The 15968-nt window shown below is 42.1% G+C and overlaps 1 protein-coding gene across 1 annotated transcript in view; it reads right to left on the bottom strand.

Moving 5' to 3' along the window:
• The window catches only part of inppl1a (inositol polyphosphate phosphatase-like 1a), a 105240-nt gene that overhangs the window by 46878 nt on the left and 42394 nt on the right, over positions 1 to 15968 (bottom strand). The window contains exons 11-14 of the mRNA XM_043692726.1: positions 13751 to 13889; positions 8920 to 9019; positions 8742 to 8830; positions 7018 to 7099 (exon numbers count right to left, since the gene is read on the bottom strand). Coding sequence (XP_043548661.1) covers positions 7018 to 7099; positions 8742 to 8830; positions 8920 to 9019; positions 13751 to 13889 — 410 coding nt within the window. The remainder of the gene's footprint in view (positions 1 to 7017; positions 7100 to 8741; positions 8831 to 8919; positions 9020 to 13750; positions 13890 to 15968) is intronic.

Raw genomic sequence — 15968 nt, 5'->3', positions numbered from 1 at the left:
TGCACGCAATATTCCAACAGTGGCTTAACCAATGTCCTGTATAGCCGCAACATGACCTCCTAACTCCTGTACTCAATACTCTGACCAATAAAGGAAAGCATACCAAACGCCTTCTTCACTATCCTATCTACCTGCGACTCCACTTTCAAGGAGCTATGAACCTGCACTCGAAGGTCTCTTTGTTCAGCAACACTCCCTAGGACCTTCCCATTAAGTGTATAAGTCCTGCTAAGATTTGCTTTCCCAAAATGCAGCACCTCGCATTTATCTGAATTAAACTCCATAAAGAGATGTTGTGAAACTTGAAAGAGATCAGAAGAGTCACAAGGATCGGAGGATTTGAGCTTTAGGTAGAGGTTGAATAGGCTGGGGCTATTTTCCCTGGAGTGTCGGAAGCTGAGGTTTATAAAATCATGAGGGGCATGGATAGGATAAATAGACCAAGTCTTTTCCCTGGGGTGGGGGAGTCCAGAACTAGAGGGCATAGGTTTAGGGTGAGAGGGGAAAGATATAAAAGGGGCAAAAAATCAGCTTTTTCACTCAGAGGGTGGTACGTATATGGAATGAGCTGCCAGCGGAAGTGGTGCAGGCAAGTATAATTGCGACATTTAAAAGACATCAGGATGGGCATATGAATAGGAAGGGTTTGGAGGGATATGGTCCAGGTGTTGGCTGGTGGGACTAGATTGGGTTGGGATATCTGGTCAGCATGGACGAGTTGGACTGAAGGGTCTGTTTCCTTGCTGTACATCTGTATGATTCTTAATCACTCAATTAATGGAAATTAAGGTGGATTACATTTAAGAAAAGACAAAGGAGTCATTTGAGATTACACAGGGTGAAACTCAAATAATCTGATATGTTAAATTGCACAAAAGGGGGCACTGACTCATACTGCAACAAGCTCCTGTCTGAAAGGGAATGGTTATGGAGGTGTTCAGTTGGCCACTCAATTTAATTCAAAACAAACTACTTCAAGTCACCATACTTTGAAGAGAGCACTGGAGATGTGAGATGAAAATGCATGTTGAGACAGATAGGGTCAGAAAATTCCAGGAAAACTAGAGATGTGTGGCAGAGCAAATAACTGTAGGAGAGAGAAAAAGTGAGTTGAAAGTTGTTTTAAACTTTGGGAATGGCTGCAACCTTAAAGTAGCAAGGAACAAAGATGAACTTTTGTCCCATAAAATGTTTGATCAAACCCACCCCCAGCAGGGGAGGGGAAGACCAAGTTTGAGCAAAACACAGGCATGCACGGACAGACACATACATACTCAGAGAAACACACACACACACGGGGTGCAGACAGAGCCACACACACACACACACAGGGTGTCAAACATATATTAAATGTCTCCCATGAAGCACAGCCAAAACAGTGTGCAATGCACTGTTTTGGCTACTGTCTGAAGGGGAATGGTTATGGAGAGGTCAGTTGCCAACACACAGTATCCAAGAGTCACCAAATACAAAAAAATCAGCTTTGAAAGCTCTTCTCAGTTGCTAAGATTTCAGTGGAAATTGGAACAGTTGTCTCCTTGAAGTGTTTTGGTTCTGATCCTGTGATTAACTGGAAATTTGATTCCACAGAGCCAGATACTAATGAAGACCACATGTGCTGCTTCTTTGGTTTGGTTTAAGTTTGAGTAGGACTGGATGTAGAGCAGGGAGTCGGGGTTGAGAGAGGAGAAGAGTGAACAATCAGAAAGGAATCATATCCATGGCAAACAGGAAAAGGACATAAATGCAAAACCACCTTAAAGAAATGTTATTAAAATCAACCAAAGGGTTATACCTAATAACTTAATTATGCTTCTATCAAAGTCTTCTACATGCAATCAGTTTTTCAAAAATGAGTGCCTGGTCTTTGGTAATTTCAGGCAAAATGACAGCAATCTGGAAACAGCCAGGTCCCAGAGAAAGCAAAATAAATAACTGACCGAGGCAGATTATTAGCAAGGAACTCCAACTCTCTGTAAAGGTATCATACATGTTTCACATAATTCTCTCTGGCAGATAGCATTTCAGTTCAATTCCTCATTCACTGAAGGTTCAAAATAGTTAAGTCATCTTCAAGTATCTGAGTTTGGAAGCACTTCCACCGTTCACAAAGCTCAGAGACCTTGGCACTCTCCAACATCAACATGATCTGCCCCCCATTTCACTTCCATGCTATGCATTCCAGACCCAAATCATTCATTCTGTGACTTATTGTGTTTGCATCACACTGGTTATATTTGCAAATCATTTTGGTCGCTCTGCCTATAAGAAGGATGTTATTAAAATGGAAAGGGTACTAAAAAAAATTTACAAGGATGTCACCATAACTGGAAGTATTGCGTTACAAGGAAAGGCTGGATAGCTTGGGACTTTTTTCCTTGAAAGGTAGAAGGCTGAGGGTGACCTGATAAAAGTTTATAAAATCATGAAGGGCACGGATAAAGGTGAATAGATCTCTTCCTCAGGATAGGGGAGTTCAAAACTAGAGGGTGTATTTTGTTTTAAGGTGAGAGGGAAAAATCTTAAAATTTAACAGGGACCTGAAGGCAATGTTTTTCATGGATGGTGTGTATGTGCAACAAGTTGCTAGAAGAGATGGTACAGGCAGGTACAATTACAACATTTAAAAGACGTTTGGACAAGTACATGGTTAGGAAACGTTTAAAGGGATAATGGGCCAACCGCAGGCAAATGGGACTAGTTCAGTTCAGGAAAAATGGTAGGCATGAACAAGTTGGGCCTATGGTAAGTTTCTGTGCCAGTTCTGTACCCAGCAGCATTGGTGGTATCTGCATTGTCAAGGTCTATCAAGAAGGCACCAAAGAGTGGCAAATTTCCTTCCAACAGCAGCAGCATGGTAAAAGGGACTCATGCCTGAACACCAGTCCCATGGCCCATGACAGAGCACTTAACAAGGAGGACTACACATTTGGACACTTGTTTATTTCTTCATTTTTCTGCTTTTACAATCCATGTTTTGGTTTATTTTTTCTGTGTTTTATGCTTGTGCCAGAGAGTGGCGACACTATTCAAACACTTTTCATGATACTTTTAACAAGATACACATGACAATAAACCAAATAAATCAAGGAAGATGTTTTTAATGTGGTGGTCCAAAGGGCCTTTCTCTGTGTTGCAGATCTCAATGATTCCATATCAAATATCATCTGCCACCTTTCTGCCCAATCCAACTAAATGCCTATGTCTTTTTGGAGTTCTATACTGTCACCCTCACATCTTACAATGTAAAGTTTTGCATCACCCACAAACTTAGAAACTGTCCCCTGTACACCAAGATCTAGATCATTAACATATACCAGGGAAAAGGGTCCCAATACTAACCCTTGGGGATCTTGCTCCAGCCTGAAAAATATCCATTAACCATTACTGTTTCCTATCACTCAACCAATTTAGTAGCCACATTGTTGCTATCTCTTTAATTCCATGACGTATAACTTTTCTCAAGTTGTGTGGAACAGTAATTACTTTTTGAAAATCTATCTTCACCACAACAAAGCATTAGCCTCACTTACCTTAAATCTTCAAAATACTTCAGCAAGTTAGTCAAACAATTCCCCCTTCAGAAATTCTAGTTGGATCTTTCTAATCAACTCACCATTTTCCATGTGACCACTAATTTTTTCCTGAATAACTTTTTAGAAGCTTCCCTACCACTGAAGCTAAACCACTGAAGTTCTTTAGTTTCAAAGAGGAGTAATGGGACTTTAACTGTTTCTCTGCCCACAGAGTGCTGCCAGCTTGTCTCCAGCACTTGCTTCAATTTCAGATGTGCAGCATCCACAGTCATTCGCTTTTATTTCACTGAAGTTAAACTGAGTGGCTTATAATTGCTGGGTTCATCCATAAAGCCTTTTTTGAAGACGACCAAATGTTTGCAATTCTCTGATCTTCTAGCATCTCCTTTGCGTCTACCAATGTTGTTGATAACCACAAAAATGTTGCTCTTTTCTTCTAATTAATCTCTTACCACTATTGCTCATCATTCTTCCTCCTCTGCTCGTGCAATCTAAGCTGATTGTGGTGCCACAAACGTGGTCCAGTTTGAATTCTCGAGGAACCGGAGCCTTCAAAAGAGAAGAGTGAATTGAGAGTTGGAGCCCAGGGGGCTCTTGAACTACATCTGTTTCTCTTGCACAGCTTGATTTTCACCCAGTCTCTTCAATGTGACCACCTCTCTGGATGTGCTATCCATATAACTTTGAGTTTCACAGATGTGCCAACGTGACTCCAGCTGCCGCTCACACCTAATCTCAGAGCTCAAGTTTCTGCATCCTGGAGCACTTCCGGCACGTGATTTGTGAGGATACTTGTATTATCCAGGACTTTCCTTATATTGCAGGCTATACATTCCACTTGACTGAACTGAGCTGCCATATTTTCAAATTATTTTCCTTACATTAACCTTTCTCTGTTTTGGATCAGTTTCTACTGAACCAACTCTCTGCTGCAGTTAACTACTGAGACCAAAACATTGACGATTTTCAAGAGATATAGTTCTTAGGCCTGGAGGGAATCAAAAGGGTCGAGCTATTTGGATAAAAAGTTGGCTAGCAGGGACAGAGGGTGGTGGTGGAAGGTTGCTTTTTGGACTAGATGCCCGTGATGGTGGTGTGCCGCAGGGATTGGTGCTGGATCCACTGCTTTTCGACACTTGTTTAAATGATTCGGATGTGAACATAGGAGGTATAAGTTAGTAAATTTGCTGATTACACTAAAATTGGTGTTATAGTGGACAACGAAGGTACCTCAGTACAACGGTACCTTGACCAGGGCCAAGGAATGGCAGATGAGTTGAATTGAGACAAATATGAGGGGTTGCAACTTGGTTGGACAAACCAGGTGGAGGTCTTATACACTTAATGGTAAGGTCTTAGGGAGTGTTGCCGAACAAACAGACCTTAGAGTGTAGGTTCATAGTTCCTTGAAAGCAGAGTCGCAAATCGATTGGGTAGTGAAGGTGGCATCTGGCATGCTTGCCTTTATTGGTCAGTGCATTGAGGATAGGAGTTTGGAGGTCATGTTGTGACTATATAGGACATTGGTTAGGCCATGCTTGGAACACTGCATTCAATTCTGGTCGCCCTGCTACAGGAAGAATATTGTGCAACTTGAAAGGGTTCAGAAAAGATTTACAAGGACGTTGCCAGGGTTGGAGGGTTTGAGCAATAGGGAGAAGCTGAAAAGGCTGGGGCTGTTTTCCCTGGAGCGTTAGAGGCTGAGGAATGACCTTAGAGGTTTATAAAATCATGAAGGATATGGCTAGGATAATAGTCAATGCCTTTTCCCCATGGCAGGGGAGTCCAAAACTAGAGGACATAGATTTAAGGTGAGAGGAGAAAGATTTAAAGGGTCAAGTTGTTCATGTAGAGGGAGATGGGTACAATTATAACATTTAAAAAGCATCTGAATGAGCGTAGGAAGGGCTTAAGAGGGATATGGGTCAAATACTGGCCAATGAGGCTCGGTTAATTTAGGATATTTAGTCAGCATGGACATTTTGGATTGAAGGGTCTATTCCAGTGTTAAAAATCTCTACAGCTCTGATATGGGGAGAATGAGAGAACAAAGGACTAAGTTGAATGATCAACCACGATCACACTGAATGGCACAGCAGGCTTAAGGGGCTGAATTCAGGCTTTTACGTGCTATGTTTCTATGATTTTACAGATTTTCTGTGGTATTATAGTTCACTCTCCTTTCAAACTGAGGAGTCATTCCAATAGCAGTCCAGTTCTAAGTGTGATCTAATACCAAGCTGATTCTAGTGTGCTTGTCCAACATCCAGTATTCATTGGAAGGTTGATGAGAAGAGGAGATACCAACCCGAGCAGTTGCATTGTAATCTATTGGTCCTTATCAGGATTAGCTCGTCACAAATTGGAGTGTGAATGAGTATTCTAATATCCATTGCATGCGCTTCTAATGTTTTTATTTGGTTTCCAAAATAACTACTATTGAGTATGAAGACATACTTGACTTTGATCTGGTCTTTCAGGTCATTTTCTGGTGAGTCTGTCACAGGAATTTCTTAAGGACTTCAGTCACCACAAGAGAAGGGAAGATTAAGTGATGCAACACCGGGAATAGTGTAATGGTGAATTTATTCCAATAAATTGGTCTCTTTATTCCAATGAATTGCCAACACATATGGGATGACATTGCTAGATCAAGTCAGTATGCATTCAATTTAATGCCATGATGTGGAGGTGCCAGTGTTGGACTGGAGTGGACAAAGTTAAAAAATCACAAAACACCAGGTTATAGAGGTTTATTTGGAAGTACAAGCTTTTGAAGCGCTGCTCCTTCGTCAGTTGGCAAGTGGGGCAAGATCATAGGGCGCAGAATTTATAGTAAATGATCAAAGTGTCATACATCGTATCAGTTGTATGACAATTGATCTTTTCGGAGAAAGTGAGGACTGCAGATGCTGGAGAGCAAAGTCGAGAGTGTAGTGCTGGAAAAGCACAAGAGGTCAGGCAGCATCCGAGGAGCAGGAGAATCAACGTTTCGGGCATAAGCCCTTCATGATGAAGGACCTATGCCCCAAACGTCGATCCTCCTGCTCCGCTGTGCTTTTCCAGTACTACACTCTCAACTTTGATCTTTTACTATAAATTCTGTGTTCAATGATCTTGCCCCACTTGCTATCTGGCAAAGGAGCAGTCCTCTGAAAACTTGTACTTCCAAATAAACCTGTTGGATTATAACCTGGTATTGTGTGATTTTTAATTTCAATTTAATGGTACAAATTGTGGAACAGATGGTTGGAAGCAAACACACCAAAGCCTTAAGACTGGCTGTCATGTAATCCATCATGAAATGGACAACAAGGCAAGTAGCCTACCCTTGATGCCATTCAATATCTCAAAGCTAAGCATGAACCTAATGGCTTTTGGTATTTATGGTAATGAATCAACTCGATAAAATACACTGGAATAAATACAGAGACTTGCTCGCAAAGTTATCTGTCAAGGGATTGAGGTCACATTAACTTACCATATGAATTACAAATGATGTGGGTCTCGGGGTATGATTTCCACAAAATTCTGTCACACCACGATGGAACATTTGTGCGGACCTGTTGGTGGAAACAGCACCTGCATTTACACTGTCATCTCGTTTATACCATCAGGCTCTAGAACTGAGAGATCCTCCTCCACTTTGCGAATTGCTCTTGCTTCAGTTCTACTTGCCTACCCAACTTGTGACATGTACCGAAAAGCCAGAGCAGCCATGATGGACTGAAAAGTGTCTTTTCAATGCTCTATGACTCAATAGGGATGCTACGAAATGTTAAGAGATCCTTTTGAGGTGAGGAGAATTTCACATGTGTTTTCTCCTTCTTACACTTTTGTTCTTTGTCAAAGGATTCACACTGTCAGAATTGGAAGATATTTGCAAGGTTGAAAGCAAGCCATTCAGCTGTACTAAAAACCACTTTCACAAGCAAGACTTGCCAATGATGCTAATTTTTTGTGACTTCAGCACTAGGTCTAAAATCCAGCAAGCTGAATGAATTAATATTACTGGCAGCATCAAGTGAAATGTTGATCAGACTTTGGAGCCGTGGAGCAGAAATGAAAAAGAGCATTTGTCAAACTTTGGGAAAGCTGAGCCATGTTCAAAGAGAGGTCACTTAAGTTTCTTCGAGTCCAGACAAAAAAAAATGAACAAACATGCGTTTTGACAGAAATCTGTTGACCTGAACCATTTCCCTCTCCAATGTTTGCCCAGCATTTCCTATTTTTACTTCCAACATCTACAATGTGTATTCTGGTTTTCAGCCTCCTTCTCAAGTTTCAGATGTGAAGTCTAAATGGAAAGAGGTAATTCACAATGTTTTCTCAAAAGGGTCTTTTATGTTGGAATTTAAAGAGAGATTATAGTCATTTTGATCTAAGTCAATGGTAACTCAAATACAAACATTACCTTTGGCCCATTTTCTACAGGGAAAAAAATGAATGGAATCAAGGAATGCAATGCCCAAATAATAGGTTCAAAACATTTCAGAATGTTATGACAAAACTGAAAATTTATTCATTCACAGCTAAATTCCTTGGTCATAGAGGAATACTAGGTCTCACAGAAGATTACTGGCTTTTCATGGGGGAAAGAAAGAAATGGAGTGGAATGCCAGTCTCAAACCACTGGTCAGAACCTAAGGCAACCTGACGATCTGAAATGTACAGTCTGCAAGGGTTGTGGAGTAGACAAGCAGGAGACTGGAAGAGTTCAGCAAGCCAGGCAGTATCAGGGTAGTGTAAGCAGATTCAAAAATAACTTGCAAATCTGCAGGTTTCTGCAAGGATGGAGTGCAATAGGGCTTGGAATAGAGCTTGCAAAGAGTTAGTAGCACAGTGAGTCAAACAATCTTCTCCGTTGTAGAACTTCCGGCCATTAAATAGGAACACAAGTAAGCAAAGCCTGTTCTATCATTCAATAAAATGATGGATAATCTTTTATTTCAACTTCACATTTTGATTCTTAGATGTACATAACAAATGACCATCCACAGCCTTCTAGGCTAGAAAGTTCTCAAGATTCACAAAGTTCTGAGTTTGAGTTCGAAACCTTCACTGACTCTGATTATAACTCCAGTTGCATATATACATTGCAAGCCAGTGGTTCCAAATATTTATACAATTACAGCAGTGACAAAGATGGGGGAGAAAAAAGAAGAGATGAGAAATTTGCAACTGACTAGGAAAGCCATTACGTACCCCAGTAGTCTTCTGTTTGTGACAAACGTATACGTCCCGGGATCCTCGCTCATATCGATATGTCGGAGGGAATGTGATCTCCTCTTCATCTACAGGCAGGCCATAAGAAACTAATGGAGTCAAACTTTCAGGTTCAGTCTTGGCCATGACCAACAGATAATGTAGCATCAGTACTTACAAAATCGAAGAAATATTTTGTTTTTCTCCTTCTCCAAGTTCAGCTGGTCAACCTTATGAAGAGGCTCAAACTCTTTCCTGTTAATGTAGTTGAGTATGTCCTGCATGGAGAAACAGAATAAACAAAAATCATGGGGAAGAAAAGTAATAGCATCAGAGTCATAAACCTTACATTTATCTAAATTAAACTCCCTCTGCCACTCATGAGGAATGACAGGTAAAGACAAACAGCTCAGAGAAGGCCCCCATTTCAATCCCAGGTCTATAACAAGCTGGCTGATGGTGACCTGGGAAGGTTGGGGACTGTTATTATTTGCCTCTTGGGCCATGGGCCATTGAAGAGCGAGGATGAGGAGGGATGTCTCAGTGTAACTGCAGCCCAGGAAAGGAGGAGAACATTCAGATGGAGACAAATTGGCTACCGGGCTCAAAATCTCAAGAATGAGCCTTTCGCTCTATTTCACATTCTTCCATAATAAAGGATGACATTAAGACATTGGTAAAAAAGGATCATAACTCAGAAAATCAGGAAGTAGAATCATTATGGTTCGAGATTAGGAGTAGCAAAGCTCAGAAAAGTGAGTGCAATTTATAGACTCCCTAGCTGTTCTTGGATCATGAAACAAAGTATTAAACAAGCAGGTACTGGAGTTTTTAACGAAGTGCAATATTATTGGTTCTTTGGATTTTAGTCTTGATAAAGACTGGACTAATTCAATTGATATAGCTGGAAGATGTAATTGTAGAATGTCTGACAGTTTCCTGGAGCAATACATTATGGAACTAGCTAGGGATGAACTGCTTTTATATCCACTAGGCGGAGGTGGGTACTGCAAATGTTGGAGATTAGAGTCAAGGTTAGAGTGGTGCTGGAAAAGCACAGCAGGTCAGGCAGCATCTGAGAAGCAGGAAAAATCGAAGTTAATAATAATAATTAAACCGATTTTCCTGCTCTTCAGATGCTACCTGACCTGCTGTGCTTTTCCAGCATCACTCTAACCTTATTTTTATATCCAGTATTGTGCAATGAGCCATGAGTTAAAATTAAAGAACAGGACCTCAAGGGTTATAATCTCTGGATTATTAGCCAAGCCACATGCAAGTTGGCACTGAGATAAGAAAATTATGGAAGCAAATGTATGGTGAAGAAAGTGGGGTGAAGAAAGTGGGGTGAAGAAAGTGGGGTGAAGAAAGTGGGGTGAAGAAAGTGGGGTGAAGAAAGTGGGGTGAAGAAAGTGGGGTGAAGAAAGTGGGGTGAAGAAAGTGGGGTGAAGAAAGTGGGGTGAAGAAAGTGGGGTGAAGAAAGTGGGGTGAAGAAAGTGGGGTGAAGAAAGTGGGGTGAAGAAAGTGGGGTGAAGAAAGTGGGGTGAAGAAAGTGGGGTGAAGAAAGTGGGGTGAAGAAAGTGGGGTGAAGAAAGTGGGGTGAAGAAAGTGGGGTGAAGAAAGTGGGGTGAAGAAAGTGGGGTGAAGAAAGTGGGGTGAAGAAAGTGGGGTGAAGAAAGTGGGGTGAAGAAAGTGGGGTGAAGAAAGTGGGGTGAAGAAAGTGGGGTGAAGAAAGTGGGGTGAAGAAAGTGGGGTGGAGAGATTTCACTTCAGCTCTGGGACAGAATTGAATTGTACCGTTGGGATGGGATCCACCAGAATCAGAATCAGAATCAATGTGGGATGAGAACTTTAGCAGAAAGGCTGAATGGTGGTGTTGGGGATACTCACTGATTATTATACTGCCAAAACAAGTAATGAGAGAGAGAGAAAGTATAGAAATCATGGACTAAGACAAGCCACATGCAAGTTGGCACTGAGATAAGAAAATTATGGAAGCAAATGTATGGTGAAGAAAGTGGGGTGAAGAAAGTGGGGTGAAGAAAGTGGGGTGAAGAAAGTGGGGTGGAGAAAGTGGGGTGGAGAGATTTCACTTCAGCTCTGGGACAGAATTGAATTGTACCGTTGGGATGGGATCCACCAGAATCAGAATCAGAATCAATGTGGGATGAGAACTTTAGCAGAAAGGCTGAATGGTGGTGTTGGGGATACTCACTGATTATTATACTGCCAAAACAAGTAATGAGAGAGAGAGAAAGTATAGAAATCATGGACTAAGACACTCATAAAGCTAGTCATTTCAGGTTAACCTTGCACTATCCCCTGGTTCTGGCCACAGAAGAAGTATTCACACTGCATCAGACTGTTAATCAGCTATATAACCCATCTATTTATACATCTTGGTTGCTTAAAGAAAGAATTGAAAGATGAGAGAAGAGTACTGTGCATGAAGGTACCATCCATGCTGTTTCATTTTAAAAAAAGCTTACTGCACAAGAGCTGTAGTGTAGCAATTGTTCAGAGCGTGCCATAATCCTGCTTTGGTATCAGGAGTCCTAAGAATAAGGGAAACACTCATAATGGAGTCATACTTAGAAGAAAGATGGTTGTGGTCAATGCAGGCCAAACATCTCAGCCACAGGACGCTGCTGCAGGAGATCCTGAGGGAAATGCAAACATTTTAGGCTGCTTCATTAATGACCATTGCCAATTCTTCACTCAATGTGCAGTATTCAATTCCTCAGATCATAAAGCAATCTGTGACTGTGCGCAGTAAGACTTGGATAACCTTCAGGTTTTGGTTGCTAAGTAGTAAGCAACATTCGCACTACCCGTGCCAGACTATGGTATCATCAACAAGACTGAATCTAAGTATCGCCCCATTGATATTCAATATCTTGACCATCACTGAAACTGCCACTATCAACACCCCGAGTAATCCTTGACCAGAATCTGAACTGGACTAGTCTTATAAATAATCTAATAAAGCACATCAGGCACTGGGAATTTTGCAGTCAGTAACTCACCTCCTGACTCCCCAAAGCCTGACCACCAGCTACCAGGCATAGGTTTTCAGTCAGGTGTTTGAAAAGGTTCTGTATGGGAGACTGGTTAAGAAGATTACATCACATGGAATACAGGGAGAACTAGTTACTTGGATACAGAACTGGCTCAAAAGGTAGAAGACAGAGGGTGGTGGTGGAGGGTTGTTTTTCAGACTGGAGGCCAGTGACCAGTGGAGTGCCACAAGGATCGGTACTGGATCCATTGCTTTTTGTCATTTATGTAAATGATTTGGATGTGAACATAAGAGGTCTGGTTAGTAAGTTTTCAGATGACACCAAAATTGGAGGTGTAGTGGCCAGTGAAGAAGTTACCTCAGAGTACCCAACAGGATCTTGGGCAGATGGGCCAATGGGCCAAGGAGTTGGCAGATGGAATTTAACTTAGATAAATGTGAGGTGCTGCATTTTAGAAAGGCAAATCAGGGTAGGACTTATACACTTAACCTTAAGGTCCTGGGGAGTATTGTTGAACAAAGAGACTTTGGAGTATAGGCTCATAGTTCCTTGGAAGTGGACTTGTAGGTAGATAGGATAGTGAAGTAGTTTGGTAATCGTTCCTTTATTGGTCAACATATTGAGTTTAGGAATTGGGAGGTCATGTTGCAGCTGTACAGGACATTGATTAGGCCACTTTTGGAATACTGCGTTCAGTTCTGGAATCCCTGCTCCAGGAAGGATGTTGTGAAACTTGAAAGTGTTCAGAAAAGATTTACAAGGATGCGGCCAGGGTTGGAAGGTTTGAGCAATAGGGAGAGGCTGAATAGACTGGGCTATTTTCCCTGGAGCATCAGAGACCGAGGGGTGACCTTACAGAGGTTTATAAAATCATGAGGGACATGGATATGGTCAATAGCCAAAACTAGAGGGCATAGATTTAAGGTGAGAGGGAAAAGATTTGAAATGGACCTAAGGGGCAACCTTTTCACACAGAGGGTGGTGCGGATATGGACTGAGCTGCCAGAGTAATGTCCGTTCTTATCTGTATGTAAGGATACTAGCCATAAAACGACCAGACCCTCTCTCACTAGTATCCTTACATACAGATAAGAACGGACATTACTTTGATGGGAACAACACATTCATTCTAGGACAAACCAAACAGATACATGCACGAGAATTCCTAGAAGCATGGCATTCCAACTGGAACTCTATCAACAAACACCGAGTTAGACCCCATCAATCACCCCTTGAGAAAAAAAACAGGAAATGACCACCACAGGAGAATGACATCACCAACCCAAAGAAACCCAAACATATAAATAGAAAGCAGAAATCATCAGCAGTGCTTCGTCCGGAGGCCCACTGAAGATGTTACCTAGAAGGGTGACGAAACGTCTGGAAATTAACCTTCCAGTTCAGCAAGCAAACCTACATCCAGAACCTCAATCTGAGCTACAAATCTGCTCAAAACTCGCGCAGAATTACTGTTCCATCATTAGGTCAAACTCCCAGAACTCCCTAACAGCATTTTGGGCATACCTACTGCATAATGACTGCAGTGATTGAAGAAAGCAGCTCACCAGAACCTGCTCAAGGGCAATGGGGAATGAGCAATAAACAATGGCTTTGTCAGCGATACCTACATCACATCAAATTTTTTTTTTTTTTTTTAAGAGAACCAAATCCAGATTCTAGTTACTGGAAAGTTAAATATCACAGCTGGGCAGACAATACCGAACATCCAGTGATGACTTATCCAGCTGGATCAAGAGTGTGTGAAAAATCAATTAGGGAAACTTGACTGCATTTTAGCTTTCTGATCCAAAAGCAAGTTGTCATAGTCCTTAGGATAACGGAGGTCCCACTGCAACAACTGAATGATAATAGATTGTGTAGAAGCTCCTCCTCCCTCTTTATCCCTGGATTAGGTGACATGGAATTATCCAACACCTTTGCATTGGTACCTCTGGACTAGTCAGCCTCCTAACAGGTGATGATACCTACCTGCAGCTCCATGTCCAGACGATAATTGAGATCTCCAAACCAAAAGAGATGAGTGAATCGTAATGAGATGTCAAAGGAGCTCAACTGCTTGTCACCGAGAGACAGCAACCGCAGGATATCCAGGTAATTCTGATTTCGTCTGTAAGAGACAAACAGGATTGGATACAGATGAATTTATACTGGCTAACCGATCCACTCAGACTCTTACTTTTATCTTATTTAGTTTCAGCTTCCCAAATAAAGGCAGCTTCTTCTCCCTATGAATGGGATTGTTTGGTGCCAGAGTCAAAGACTGCAAACTCTCCTGCTCCCACTGCATCAGCACTCATCGCGTCATGCATCAAAGTTTCATCATGAAGAAAGCTACAGTAAAGTCGTACAAGACCTGGAATATATCCAGAAAAGAATCATCTCCTGTTGAGTCAGTCCAATTCACCTTCCAATAGTGTGCACATAGAGATATTAAAAATAAAACCCGCATGTGTTGGCTCCTGATAGACATCTTACCATTCTCTCAGTGAACCAGATTTACAGAGTTGTAAGCTCTCAACTTAGTGTCACAACGAGTTGGGAGACAATGAGAGATGAGGCTCCAGAGGCATGAACTACGGGTCATTATCTCAAGGTAATGGGTTAATTATTCAAGGTGGATGGCAAAACATTTCTTCACCGACTGCTGTGAAAATTTGGAATAATCTACCCTAGAATGCTGTAGGTGCTTAGTTACTGAACATATCCAACATGGAGACAATAGATGTTTTGACACTGAAAGAAGAGAGGACTATAGTGAAAGTGGAGTGAGGTAAATCAACCAGTGAGACAGGCCTAAGTGGTAATAAGGTCAGAGGACAAACTGAGGACTGCAGATGCTGGAGATCACAGTCGAGGCTGTGGTGCTGGAAAAGCAACAGCAGGTCATCAGAGGAGCAGGAGAAGCAACATTTTGGGTTCCTGAAGAAGGGTTTATGGCTGAACTGTTGATTCTCCTGCGGTCTGACCTACTGCGACATTTTCCAGCACCACACGCTCAACCCTGGTAAGGAGGTCGACTTCTTATCCTTTCTCTTGCATTGCTCACCCAACATTGTTGCCGTCAACTTCAACATTAATTACTGTGCAATTAGATTCTGCTTCAAATTTATTCACATCTATTAGCATTGCGCCTTACTACTGAAGTCCTGAAGGAACTGCATCTTAGAAGCACAGAATTCCTACAGTGCAAACAGGCCATTCGGCCCATCATGGACCCTCCAAAGAGCACCGCAACCAGACCCACACCCCTACCCTATCCCTGCATTTCCCATGGTTAATCCACCTAGCCTGCACATCCCTGGACAGTATGGGGAATTTAGCATGGCCAAACTGCCTAAATTGCACATCTTTGGACTGTGGGAGGAAACCGGGGCATCCAGAGGAAGCACAGGCAGACACAGGCAGTAAGTGCAAATTTCACATAGACAGTCGCCCAAGGGTGGAACTGAACTCAGGTCCCTGGCGCTGTGAGGCAGCGGTGCTAACTACTGAGCCACTGTGCTGCAATTTGATATTTTCTTCCCTTCAATTTTGGCTCCATGAGATTTTTTGCTTCAAGGTCCCTCTGCCCCTCACACCATCTCTTCAGCGTATTTCAGTACATTCCTACATTTAACCCAGTGATCCCTTCTTCCTTTCTTTCTGTAGGTTTTGTCTGTTTTTAGAAGTCTGTGTTCCCAAGGCTTTCACTTATTATTTCTGCTTGGCTCTGGTGGGTGGTACCTGTACCTCCCTTCATTTTACCTTTACATAAGAAATAAGAGTAGCAGCCCATTCGGCCCTTCACGCCTGCTCTGCCATTCAACAAGATCATGGCTGATCTTTTCATGGCCTCAGCTCCACTTACCTGCACTCTCACCATTACCATTAATTCCTTTATCGTTCAAAAAATTATCCACCTTAGCTTTAAAAACATTTACTCAGGAATCCTCAACCACTTCACTGGGCAGGGAATTCAACAGATTCACAACTCTCTGGGTGAAGAAGTTCCTTCCACAGTACTCCCGGTGTGGCCTCACCAGCACCCTATACAGCTGCAACATAACCTCTCTGCTTTTAAACTCAATCCCTTTCGCAATGGAAGACAAAATTCCATTTGCCATTTTAATTACCTGTTGCATCTGCAGACCAACTTCTGTGATTCATACACAAAAACACCCAGATCCCTCTGCACAGCAGCGTGCTG

This window comes from Chiloscyllium plagiosum, chromosome 6 (genome assembly GCF_004010195.1).
Source record: "Chiloscyllium plagiosum isolate BGI_BamShark_2017 chromosome 6, ASM401019v2, whole genome shotgun sequence".
NCBI classification, from domain to species: Eukaryota; Metazoa; Chordata; class Chondrichthyes; order Orectolobiformes; family Hemiscylliidae; genus Chiloscyllium; species Chiloscyllium plagiosum.
Note: the sequence above shows the minus strand (reverse complement) of the source record. Positions and strands in the feature narration are given on the sequence as shown.